Raw genomic sequence first — 13,578 nt, forward strand, 5'->3', positions numbered from 1 at the left:
GAATATCTGTGGTCTGATAAGTAAATTTGCTGACGACACAAGGTTCGTTCATGTCGTAGATGGTGAGGATGGTTGCCGAAGGATACAGAGGGACATAGATCAGTTGAAACGTTGGGTGAAGCAGTGGGAGATGGAATGTAATCTAAAGAAGTGTAAGGCAATGCATTTTGGGTTGTCTCACGCTGGCAGGGCATATACTGAAGACGGCAAGGACTTTAAAAGGGTAGCTTACAGAGGCAGAGGGGTTCTTGGACTCAGATTTATCGCTTGCTGAAAATGGCGCCACAGATGGATAGGGTAGTAAAGATCAAAGATAATAGAGCAGAGCAAGATAGACCACTTGACCCTAAAAACCGTAGTACGTCATGGCGCCATTTTAGTAGGCAGAAACTTGCTGAGACATTTAAAAAGAAAAATAACGAAAAGTTGTGAATTGATAGATGAGATATTTTCTGCATCTTAATGGTATCATCACACATACTGTCCCCCCTAAGCACTGATTATACTGCGAGAGGCATAACGGACGGCGGGTTTTGCCTACTAAAATGGCGGACGTTTCGCTCCTTTGTACTGCGACACTTCAGTATAGGCGATTTAGACGGAGTGGTTCATCTTGCTCCTCTCGTATCTTTGGCAAAGATGGTGTTTACCTCATCTGCCTTCATAGGAAGGGTTGCTGAGTATAGGAATTGGGATATCATTCTCATGATCCTCAGGACAAATACAAAGGTGAGCTTCCCGATTGTTTTTGAAGGCTTTCATCTCCATTGAACTTTATATGAGAACTTGTGGGTTTGTCAGTATAAGGGTATTACCGAATTATGTCTGCACTGAAGATAATAGAGCGGAGCAAGATAGACCACTCCGTCGAAATCACCTGTACTGAAGTGTAGCACGCAAAGGAGCCATTTTAGTAAGCAAAACCCGCCGTCCGTTATGCCTCTTGCAGTGTAATCAGTGTTTTGGGGGAACAGTATGTGTGATGATACCATAAAAATGCAGAATATATCTCATCTATCAATTCACAGATTTTTGTTATTTTTCTTTTTAAATGTTTCTGCAAGTTTCTGCCTACTAAAATGGCATCATGACGTACTCCTGTTTTTAGGGCCGAGTGGTCTATCTTGCTCTGCTCTATTACCTTTGGTCTGCACCCTGCGTGAAATGCAAGGTGAGCCCCGATTAAGCAGATCACCTGACATCTTTCCTTCACGAAAAGCCAGCGCTTACCTCGTCTATCCACGCATATTTGTCCCCTTTGTACACCTTTGGTTCTGGCAGTAGTTCGGGTTCTTTCTCCAACAGTTTGAGTGTGTCAAGCACATCGTTCAGCGTTGTTTTAGACTGGGCAACACTCGATGCCATTGTCTCCTGTTCCTCAGCTGGCGTCTCTCTCAGTCTCACATCCTGCGACTGGTTCTGCAAAGTATTGAGATTAGTTGATAAAACCCAGCTTCATTTAGGATGCTTTGCACCAACAAACTCTTCCAATACAAAATGAAAACTAATGGGTGCAGTTTAAACATTAGGCACCATTGTTCATAAGTCATAGGAGCAGAATTTGGCCATTCGGCCCATTGAGTCTACCCCGCCATTCAATCACGGCTGATCTATCTTTCCATCTCAGCCCCATTCTCCTGCCTTCTCCCCACGACCTTCGACTCCCGTACTAACCAAGAACCAAATATTCTGTGGCCAAATGCAGTAGCTGAAATGCTGGCATCAAAACGCGCAAAAAATATTCAAAGAAAATAACTCGGTCATCTAGTTTTATAATTAAAGACTGTCAGAGAGAGCCCTGGGAGAATTGATATGATCTTTGCTTGACCGTGCCATGCAATCTTTTGTACACACAAGCAGTTAGGATCCATGACTCAATAGAAAGAAAACACTTCAGACACTACAGCATTCTTCTCAGCGCAGTACTGAAAAGATGGGGCTTTTATTCTATAAAAAAAATGATTTTACAATTAAAAAAATCACCAATATTTTTGAATTGTTTTCTCCATCCCCTCACGTATTGACTCTTGCAAAATTGTGGCAAGCCATTGCCTACCTGTATCTCAATTAACTGTGTTTTTTTACATTATATAGACCTCAATAGTGAACATTGGCAGGCATTCAGAACGTGGAAGAAAATAATTTTAATGGAAATCCACAGCAAAATAAAATCATTGAACAGGGAGCAATGCAAAATCCAAAATCCAGAGATCAAGAGGCTGATCAGACTTTGAAAGTAAAAACAGACTTAATGCTTCAGCTTGAAAATCTTTAACCACAATCAATTTTCAATTAACCCTACTCTTGCCAAGTTGAATCACTGGTTTCATAAGACTAGATCAAGTGGACCCGTTGGGCCCAAACCTCTCCTGCATTGGTGCAGCACCCTCTCCTCCCCCCTCCATTCCCTCCACCCCCCTCCCCCTCTTCCCCTCCCCCCCCCCCTCCCTCATCCTCCCTCCTCCCCCCCATTCCCTCCCTCCCTCCCCAGGAGATAGATTTAAACTTTAAAATGTGAATAACTTTAAAAATATAACCCCGATTTCAATGAAACTTCTTCCATTAGCTCCAAAGGGACTGTGGTGAGTAAGGTGGGCCTAAAATTGTTGTGCTGTCGTGCACCGTTTTGGCTGTAGTTCAGGAACAAACAAACAAACAAACGAGAGTTTGAGTATATAGATTACATCTTAGAATAATTCAACTCATACCTGTGATTCTTCTGTTTTGACACAAGGTCCAACAGGAGTTTCAGTTCTTGGGTTGGAATACACTTCTGGATCTGTAGCTGCATTAGGGATGTTTAAAAAGAAATGAAGCAAAGATAAAATGCAGACATATTGAGAAGAAGATGCAGTCGCAAGCATGAATAAACTTATAGATGGGTGAGGAGTCGCCGCCAATACAATGTATTGTCGTCGCCAATACAATACAAGGGCGGCACGGTGGCGCAGCGGTAGAGTTACAGCCTTACAGCGAATGCAGCGCCGGAGACCCGGGTTCGATCCCGACTACGGGTGCTGTCTGTACAGAGATTGTACGTTCTCCACGTGACCTGCGTGAGGTTCCTCCGAGATCTTCGGTTTCCTCCCACACTCCAAAGACATCTGGGTTTGTAGGTTAATTGGCTTGGTAAATGTAAAAATTGTCCCTAGTGTGTGTAGGATAGTGTTAATGTGCGGGGAGTCTGTTTCCGTGCTGCATCTCTAAACTAAAATGTCACGGAGCCAGTGTCATGCAATATTGCAACAGCTCCTTTCATCCACTGAGTCCCCAACAACCACCTACTTACACTCATCAGTGATCACCTTGTACACTAGCACAATCCTACACACTAGCGCCAATTTACAATTCTACCAAAGCCAATTAACCTACAGACCTGCACGAGTGTGGGAAGAAACACGAGCACCTGGGAAAAACCCACATGGTCGCAGGGATTAGAATGTACAAACTCCGTACAGACAGCACCTGCAGTCAGGATCGAACGCGGTTTCTGGTGCTGTAAGGCAGCAAATCTGCCACTGCACCCTGTGTCAAATTGTTATGATACTGAAAATTTATGCTACAGGGTACTAAAACCACCACGACATTAGGCTAAAATGTGGCAAAAATGGAAAGTAACTTTAAAAAGAAAATCAAAAATTATTTATTGAACCCAAAATGTTTCTCCTCCGTATCATATTTTGTTCACCCCTTATCACATTGGTAATAGTGCTGTCCCATACCTGAATTTCTAGACTTGACTTGACTGTGGGCTGGACTTGTATTATTTACAGGCATGGTCTTCGTTGCTTTTCTCTTCGGCACCTTTCCCCTTTCTTTGAGTGCAGCAACTGCTTCCTCACTAATCCTTTTGCTTTCTGCTGCCTTTTCAGCCCGTTTCTGTTGAAGTTCCTGCAGCCAGCACACATTGAATTCATTAACATTTAATCCACATTTACAGATTACCGATCGGCTTTCTTCCACATTCATTTTTTCAGAACTATTTGCTCATCTTTAACGAAAACACTATTCAACTAACTTGATGAGTTAACATTACATTGAAATTTTATAAAATGAATTTAGTTCATGGTTGAACTAGGCGGTGACCACCTTCCACACCCAGGTGTCAGGGGTCATGAAGCGAAGGCAGGAGAATGGGGTTAGGAGGGAGAGATAAATCAGCCATGCTTGAATGGCGGAGTAGACTTGATGGGCCGAATGGCCTAATTCTGCTATCACTTTTATGACCGTATGATCTTTTTACCTAATGACCTTCTTGATCAGTAAATTAAGAAAGATTTGTTGTCTCGGTGGAGTCACGTATTCAATCAGCCAACATTCATTTAGTCCAAGCACACTGACAAATATTAGGTGAAGTCTCAAGTTAGTGTTGGAACAAACTTGGAAGAAAACAAACAAAAAAGTGTATCAATGTGGTTTTATTTACCCCCATTATTGATCAGAACAAACCATTCTTTAAAAAAAAAAGTCAATCAAGACAAGATATTATTGCTATAAAAAAGTTAGCATGGAATATGGATATCGCAGAATTCATAAAACCTAATGGACCATCCAGGCTTTGAATCAAAGAAATTCACAGCACTGAAGGGATACATTCAATTAATCTTGCCCATGCTGGGCAAACTTAAAGCTTTCTTTGCAAAGCTAATTCCAATTCCAGTGAATTTGTTGGTTCAGTAACCAGAACCCTACACCAATCACCATTCACTCAATTAGTTTTGACTCTAAGGGCCACACCGTGGAATTGGAAAACAGAGTCATAGAGTGATACAGTGTGGAAGCAGGCCCGTCGGCCCAACTTGCCCACACCGGCCAATACTGTCCCAGGTACACTAGTCCCACTTGCCTGCGCTTGGTCCAAATCCCTCCAGACCCGTCCTATCCATGTAGAATTTCAAGTAATGAAAGGGATGGGCAAGTAGAAATTATGTTTTTCCACACAAAGAATGCTATATGGTGCTGCATACTTTTTTTTTTAATGTAGCTGCACTTGAGAAAGCTTAGAGGTTGATTCATCAGATGTTGCCTGCATTGGAGGAATTTAGTTACAGGGAGAGATTGGATGAATTGGGCTTGTTTTTTCTTGAGTGACGGAAGCCGAGAGGGTGAACTCAGAGGAATGTAAAATTATAAGGGGCATGGATAAGATATCCAAAATGGGTAAGACAGTCAGAATTTTTATTCCCCCCCATGGTGGGGGCATCAAAAATAAGAGGGCATAAGGTTTAGGCCAGAGGAAGGAGTTTTAAAGGCCATCTAAGGGGAAAGTGCTTCATACAGAGAGAGGTTGTTGGTGCTGCCTGAGAATGTGATGAAATCACATACAATCGTCCAATTGTTCAGTGAACATTTGCAACTTTGGCGGTGGCACAACATGGCGACACTTGGACCAAATTCCAGCAAACGAGATTAGTGTAGGTGGGCAAAAGGATTGGCATGGATGTGGCAAGACGAAAAGCCTGTTTCTCTGCTGTACAACTCTGACTACGAGGATAGACACAAAATGCTGGAGCAACTCAGCAGGGACAGGCAGCAACTCTGGAGAGAAGGAATGGGTGACGTTTTGGGTCGAGATCCTTCCTCAGACAGAAGAAGGGTCTTGACCCGAAACGTCACCCATTCCTTCTCTCCAGAGATGCTGCCTGTCCCGCTGAGTTACTCCAGTATTTTAGACAATAGACAATAGGTGCAGGAGTAGGCCATTCGGCCCTTCGAGCCAGCACCACCATTCAATGTGATCATGGCTGATCATTCTCAATCAGTACCCCATTCCTGCCTTCTCCCCCTACCCCCTGAATCCGCTATCCTTAAGAGCTCTATCTAGTTCTCTCGTGAATGCATTCAGAGACGGCCTCCACTGCCTTCTGAGGCAGTGAATTCCACAGATTCACAACTCTCTGACTGAAAAAGTTTTTCCTCATCTCCGTTCTAAATGGCCTACCCCTTATTCTTAAACTGTGGCCCCTGGTTCTGGACTCCCCCAACATTGGGAACACGTTTCCTGCTTCTAAAGTGTCCAACCCCTTAATAATCATATATGTTTTGATAAGATCCCCTCTCATCCTTTGCGACTATCTTTGATATTAGTTGCGATTAGTTCTTTCCTACACATTCTGACTACGAGGAGTTCCTTGATGAAGAAACTTTAAATTGACATTGTCAAACTGGTTGTACCACCGTCGTATTAAAAGGTCACTTGAGTCACGCGAACTAAGGATATTAAGAGTAAGGTTAGTGTGAAACTAAATCATGCTAAACCTGATTGCAGAAACATACAGCACCTGTATGGCTGCCTTCCTGGCCTGTCGAGCTTTCTCTTCGCGGATCTTTCTCCTCTCCTCGCCTTTTCTCCTTTGGTATTCTCCGACATTTTCAGCCAGCATCTCTTGCTCTTTCTCCTGACAGTACCAGCAGATTAATTGTGGTTCAATGTATTTTACTGGACAACCGAGCTGCATTTACACACCGCAGAAGTGTGAACCAAAATTCTGCCCACTATGCAAGTTATTATAATACAGTGTCAGGGGTTATGGGGGGAAGCCAGGAGAATGGGGTTAGGAGGGAGAGATAGATCAGCCAGGAATGAATGGCAGAGTAGACATGATGGGCCAAATGGCCTAATTATGCTCCTATCACTTATGAACTTATGACATCAAATAAATAGTTCTCACACAGTAAGCTAGAAACATACAGCTTGGTGAAATTATAATTCATGAAAGATATCCTAATAACTGAAAAATTTCTGTCAACTGGGCAGGAACAGTTGCACAATGATAGAGTTGCTGCCTTGCAGCACCAGAGACCCGGGTTCGGTCCTGCCTGCTGGTATTATCTGTATCGAGTTTGAACGTTCTACTTGTGACCGTGTGGGTTCTCTTCGGGTGCTCCGGTTTCCTCCCAAACTCCAAAGACGTACAGGTTTGTAGGTTATTTGGCTTCGGTAAGGTGTAAAATTGGTGTGTGCAGGTTAGTGTACGGGGTCATCTCTGGTTGTGCGGACTCGATGGGCCGAAGGGCCTGTTTGCGCGCTGTATCGCTAAAGTTTGATAAAGTGGATGCAACTGACAGGATGACAGATGAACTAGATCAATATGGATAGACACAAAGTGCTGGAGTAACTCAGCGGGTCAGGCAGCTTCCTGTGAGAACATGGGTAGGCAACGTTTCAGGTCAGAACCCTTCTTCAGTCACGAATCATCATCGATCCATGTTTCTTGCTATTGAGGGCGTGCAGCGTAGGTTTACTAGGTTAATTCCCGGAATGGCGGGACTGTCATATGTTGAAAGACTGGAGCGACTAGGCTTGTATACACTGGAATTTAGAAGGATGAGAGGAGATCTTATCGAAACGTATAAGATTATTAAGGGGTTGGACATGTTAGAGGCAGGAAACATGTTCCCAATGTTGGGGGAGTCTAGAACAAGGGGCCACCCTTAAGAATAAGGGGTAGGCCATTTAGAACTGAGATGAGGAAAAACTTTTTCAGTCAGAGAGTTGTGAATCTGTGGAATTCTCTGCCTCAGAAGGCAGTGGAGGCCAATTCTCTGAATGCATTCAAGAGAGAGCTAGATAGAGCTCTTAAGGATAGTGGAGTCAGGGGGTATGGGGAGAAAGGCAGGAACGGGGTACTGATTGAGAATGATCAGCCATGATCACATTGAATGGCGGTGCTGGCTCGAAGGGCCGAATGGCCTCCTCCTGCACCTATTGTCTATTGTCTATGTCCTCCAGGGTTGCTGCCTGACGCGCTGAATTACTTCAGCATTGTGCGTCTATCTTTGGTATAAACCAGCATCTCCAGTTCCTTGTTATTCATTAGATCAGTCTGGATCCTTTTTCACATAACATTCCCCATGTTGCCTTGAGGAAGCTCAAACTAAATGTCAACATCTAGTTCTCTAGTGGGCTGCAATGTATCAGGCAAAATGCCTTATAAAAGTATTTTGCACCTGTTTCTTTGCTGCAAGTAGTCGCTTTAATGCCGCTTGACTTGCTCTGCGCCTCTGGATATGCCGTCGATACCAGCGCTGAATGGCAATGGCTGCATGATTCACATGTTGAATGAATCTGTTGTGGGCAGACGAGAAAGCAAGTGAGGGAGTATTAACAAAAACATATCACTAAAGCAATCTGAAATTGATCATTTCCTATTTTACAAAGAGAATGCCTTCCTACTGGGTATTAATCTAAGGAAGTATTTTGTATTCACTCAATCGTCAGCCAAATTTTCATAAGACCATAAGACACAGGAGCAGAATTAAGCCATTCGGCCCATTGTCCCTGCTCCTCCATTCATTCGGGCTGATCTATTTTTTCCTTCTCAACCCCAATCTCCCGCCTTCATCCCGTAACCTTTGACGCCCTTACCACTCAAGAATCAATCTCCACTTTAAAAATACCCAAAGACTTGGCCTTCACCACCATCTTAGGCAAGGAATTCCACAGATTCACCATCCTCTGGCTAAAGAAATTCCTCCTCATCTCCATTCTGAAGGTACGTTTTTTTATTCTGAGGCTGCGCCCTTTGGTCCTGGACTCTCCCACTACTGGAAACGCCCTGTCCGCATCTCCATCTGGGTCTTTCATTATTCACTAGGTTTCTATGAGATCTCCCCTCATCCATCTGAACTCCAGCAGGTACATGCCGAGAGCCATCAAACGCTCCTCATATGTGGACCCAATCATCCCTCGTAAACCTCAACTTGACACCTCTTCAATGCCAGCATGTTTTGAGACACCATTAATAAATTGGCCCAGAGTGCCTTTGTCGTAAACACACCAAACAGTGCAGAATGAAGCATTTGTACCTTATTTTCCAAAGCAAGCTACAATAAAGTAGGCATTCACCAAGATAAACAAATCCATCTCAATTTCACTTGTTGTGATACAATTGTCGTTGATAATGATAAATTTTATCCGCCACTGATTTTGCCTAAATTCTCATCTCTTTGCCAAGTAATATTCTCATGTTTCTGAAATTTATTTTAGTTTTTAGATTAGTTTATTATTGTCGCATGTACCGAGGTGCAATGAAAAACTTTTTTTGTTGCATGCTATCCAGTCAGTGAAAAGACTATACATAATTACAATCAAAAAGTCCACAGTGTACAGACACAGGATAAAGAGAGTATAACGTTTATTGCAAGATAAAGTCCGGTAAAGTCCGATTAAAGATAGTTTGAAGGTCTCCAATGAGGTAGATGGGAGGTTAGGACTGCCTTCTAGTTGGTGAGAACGGTTCAGTTGACTGATAATAACTGGGGGGAAAACTGTCCCTGAATCTGGAGGTAGGCGTCTGCAAACGTCAGTACCTCTTGCTTGATGGGAGAGGGGAGAAGAAGGAGTGACCGGGTTGAGACTGGTCCTTGATTATGCTGGTGGCCTTGCCGAGGCAGCATGAAGTGTAGATGGAGTCAATGGAAGGGACGTTGGTTGGCATGATGGACTGGGCTGCGTCCACAGTTTCATTTGGGCTGGGCTGATTTCACTTCTAATATCCTCCTCCTTTCTGTATAAAGCACAATAATTCTGAGGCAGAACACAAAGATTTGTGTTGGTCATTGAAAGTTATAAACGCCAGCAAATTAACACTCAGGTTCTGGAACTCAAAAGGTTGCGTACAGCATAGGTTTAGTTTCATGTCTCTTCATGCTATTCCGATGATGCAGATTTAGTGATATTCCATGGAGCAATTTTAACTTTGATGATGTTAAAGAGGCACCTTTAGAAGATTTAAAATTATGTAAAAAGGGCCTAATGCCAACTCTTTTTATCATCACTCAAATTTAAATACTCCCTACGACTCCTATAATGGTGTTAAAAAGGCACTTTGATATTGGACAGAAGTTTTGAAATGGTGTATAAAGCTCATCCAGCCTAATGCCTGATTTCTTTTTAAAAATCACTCAAATTTAGACCTCTCCCGAGGACTCCTGTAATGGCCGGTTTGTAACATATTCACAAGTAAATAATATGGATCAGTTGTTGGAAAGAAATAAACAAAACCTTGTATCAGATCATTACTAAAAGTAATTTCTACAAATACTTACCTCCCAGTGCCTCTCAAGTCCTGTTCACTACGGAATTAATGGTGCTTTAAGCTACCGAATCAATACAGACTGGAATGGCTCGCGTCTAGGCCTGATCTTTTCCAATTCACCAAAATAATTAATGTTTACTCTTACAGCTGAACCAGCATGCAAGTGGAAACGAAAAGCACAAGAATAGTTTTCACTGCATCATTTTCACCAACATCGAAGGTGGCAGTAGAGTTGCTGCCTTACAGCACAAGAGACCCGGGTACAATCCTGACTACGGGTGCTGTTTGTTCGGAGTTTATACATTCTCCCTGTGACTGCGTGGGTTTTCTCTGGGTGCTCCAGTTTCCTCCCACACTCCAAAGACAGACAGATTTGTAGGTTAATTGGCTTCGGTAAAAAATTGTAAATTATCCCCAGCGTTTAGGATGGTGCTAGTGCAAGGGGGTCGCTGGTCGGCGCGGACTTGGTGGCCTGTTTCTGCACTGTATCTCTAAACTAAACTCAATTGCAGGGACATGACAGCTACCGTGCTGTAACCAAATTCAAATTTAGAATTTAAGCCTTTAACCACAAAAACCTTGAGAACAAAGATAAGAAATAAAACACACACAGAAGAAGAAACACAAGGAAACACTAACGCAATGCTACGCATATTCTGCAAAACACACGGATCGGGTAGAACACGCACCACAAAATCTAGCTATCAGCACAACACCATAAAAAAGCAAAACACTCCTTTCATGAAAATCTGCGCATACCCAAAGTCAGGATGATTGAAATCTGGATTATCGTTCTGATGCACTTGGGTAAAATCCTTTTTATCGTTAATGTTTAAGTATTGGATTCTAAGGGTGGTAGAAAAACATATTTTTAGAGACAATATTTGACAAAGTCCTTTGACTATTTAGTTAGGACTTAGGGTGCTGTTGGCACGGCCACTCGACACACTGTCACACCTCGTCATTCAGAACTTTGTGAAAAATACAAAAAGCAGTATGATTACATACAGAAAAATAATCAATGCAACATGGAAAATGTAGGAATATAGGATAAATAAATGAATACGTTCTTTACGTCGGTGAGGAAACAAACTCTGCTCAACTGTTTAAAGTCTTGTTTTCCCTCAAGCAACAAAAGCTGCTCTAATCCTCATTGCACTAGAGGCTGTTTGAGATAAAATCAAAATTCAACCCAATCATCCACAAGCCACATACCTGAAATATTTTCACACCAAACCCATCTATTGCCATAGTTAGAACAATCACAGGTATGTTATTGGAAAATAACTGCAGATGCTGGTTCAAATTGAAGGTAGACATAGAATGCTGGAGCAACTCAGCACGTCAGGCAGCGTCTCAGGAGGGAAGGAATGGGTGACGTTTCCGGTCGAGACCCTTCTTCAGTCTGATGTCAGGGGAGGGGGCGGGACAAAGATAGGATGTAGTAGGAGACAGGAAGACAGTGGGAGAACTGGGAAGGGGAGGGGAAAGAGAGGGACAGAGGAACTATCTGAAGTTGGAGAAGCCAATGTTCATACCACTCAGGTGTAAACTGCCCAAGCGAAATATGAGATGCTGGTCCTCCAATTTGGGCCTCCAATTTGGGCCTCACTATGACAATGGAGGAGGCCGAGGTATGTTATTGTTCTGTTCGAGGATGAAAAACTAAAACACTGATCAAGCATGGGGAACATGTGTAGTTAAACTAACCAAATTTTCATCGCTGAGCACTGATCAAACACAATTAAAAGCTTTATGTACCGAGCCCAACACATTTATTCGGGTCTCCTTGGGCTCAGATGAGGTTGGCGTGTTCTAACTCTAACATTGCCAACAATTAAGGTGAAGAATTCTTATAGGGCTTTGTCAAAGTTCTTGATGTTGGGGGAGTCCAGAACCAGGGGCCACAGTTTAAGAATAAGGGGTAGGCCATTTAGAATGGAGATGAGGAAAAACTTATTCACCCAGAGAGTTGTGAATCTGTGGAATTCTCTGCCTCGGAAGGCGGGGGGGGGGGGAGGGTGGATTCTCTGGATGCTATCGGGAGAGTTAGATAGAGCCCTTAAATATAGCGGAGTCAACGGATATAGGCAGGAACGGGGTACTGATTGCGGATGATCAGCCATGATCACATTGGATGGCGGTGCTGGCTCAAAGGGCCGAATGGCATACTCCTGCACCTGTTGTCTAAAGTAATGTAATGCAACTGAGTGGCTTGCTAGATTGTTACGACTGTGTCATCCAAACTGATTTCTAGTGTCACACACGTTAAACCAGATTCCTTTCCCCATTGAAGATTAATGGGGTGTGGAAAGCAAATGGATTGGTGTAGAAGCTATGACCCATGTGTAGAAGCTATGACCCATGAAGATGATAATGATATTACGAGTCAAAACTTGGGCTTTCTTGTTGTTGATAATGCTTTGGTTGAATCCAGTCTTCCAAATAGGTACTTGTTTCATTGTGACATGAGCATCCGATAAGAGAGATTCGGAACAGATTACAATCAGATTTAATAACGGATTTAAAACAGATTTAACAGACGGCACAGTGGCTCAGCTGCAGAGTTGCTGCCTTACTGCACCAGAGACGCGGGTTTGAGTCTGACAACGGGTGCTGTGTACCGTGTATCTACATTCTCCATGTGACCGCGTGGGTTTTCTCTGGGTGCTCCGGTTTCCTTTTACATTCCAAAGACGTGTAGGTTAATTGGCTTCTGTAAATTACCACTACCTTGTACGATAGAACTAGTGCACGGGTGTTCGTACGAGAGGACTGTATCTCTCAACTAAACTAAACTCTGCCAGAACCATTAGCTCTAGTCTTCAGTCCAGTCTTCATCCAAAACAGAATCCACAACTTAAGGTTCATCACTGACTGTAAATCAGTGAAAAGCCACATGACTACTGAACCTACCTACAGAGCAGGTCCAAGGTTAGGTATTTGACACCAAATGTCTCATTTCAGAATTACGACTCTCCATCCTCACAAATCATAATCTGAGAATCACTCAGCCTAGAAACAAACCATTAAGCCCACCACGTCCACACTGACCTTTTTCTGCCCATCTACACCAATCCATTTGCCTGCATTTGGACGGTATCCTTCCAAGCCTTATCTAATCAAGTGCCTGTTGAACAAAGTGATTATATCTGACAACCATTGTGTGTGTAAAACACAAACCCTTTCTCCTTAGATCCCCTTTAAAACTCATCCCTTTCACCTTAAACCTCTTGTTTATGATACGTCTACCATGTGGGACAGATTTGGACTATTTACCCTTTCTATGCCTCTTATAATTTTATATACCTGCAATTAGGTCACCTTTCAACCTTCTTTGCCACAGGGAAAACAACTCCAGTCTATCCAATCACTCCCTATAGTTTAGTTAAGAGATACAAGATTTAGTTTAGAGAATATCGGTCAGCGTGGGCTCGGTGGCCTGTTTCCACGCTGTATCTTTAAACTAAACTAAACTCAACGGGTCAGGCAGCATCTGGGGAAGGAATTGACAGACGACGTTTTGGGTTGGGACCCT

At 43.0% G+C, this 13,578-nt stretch overlaps 1 protein-coding gene across 3 annotated transcripts in view; it reads right to left on the minus strand.

Annotated features, from left to right (window-relative positions):
* cep131 (centrosomal protein 131) overlaps positions 1–13,578 on the minus strand; it is an 84,014-nt gene that overhangs the window by 43,944 nt on the left and 26,492 nt on the right. For 2 of the 3 annotated variants that reach the window (XM_078401384.1, XM_078401386.1), the window contains 6 exons: positions 10,800–10,886; positions 7,951–8,068; positions 6,282–6,398; positions 3,723–3,891; positions 2,709–2,785; positions 1,231–1,419 (listed from right to left, as the gene is read on the minus strand). In XM_078401384.1, coding sequence (XP_078257510.1) covers positions 1,231–1,419; positions 2,709–2,785; positions 3,723–3,891; positions 6,282–6,398; positions 7,951–8,068; positions 10,800–10,886 — 757 coding nt within the window. The remainder of the gene's footprint in view (positions 1–1,230; positions 1,420–2,708; positions 2,786–3,722; positions 3,892–6,281; positions 6,399–7,950; positions 8,069–10,799; positions 10,887–13,578) is intronic. The other variant, XM_078401385.1, reaches the window with a different exon arrangement.

This window comes from Rhinoraja longicauda, chromosome 6 (genome assembly GCF_053455715.1).
Source record: "Rhinoraja longicauda isolate Sanriku21f chromosome 6, sRhiLon1.1, whole genome shotgun sequence".
NCBI classification, from domain to species: Eukaryota; Metazoa; Chordata; class Chondrichthyes; order Rajiformes; family Arhynchobatidae; genus Rhinoraja; species Rhinoraja longicauda.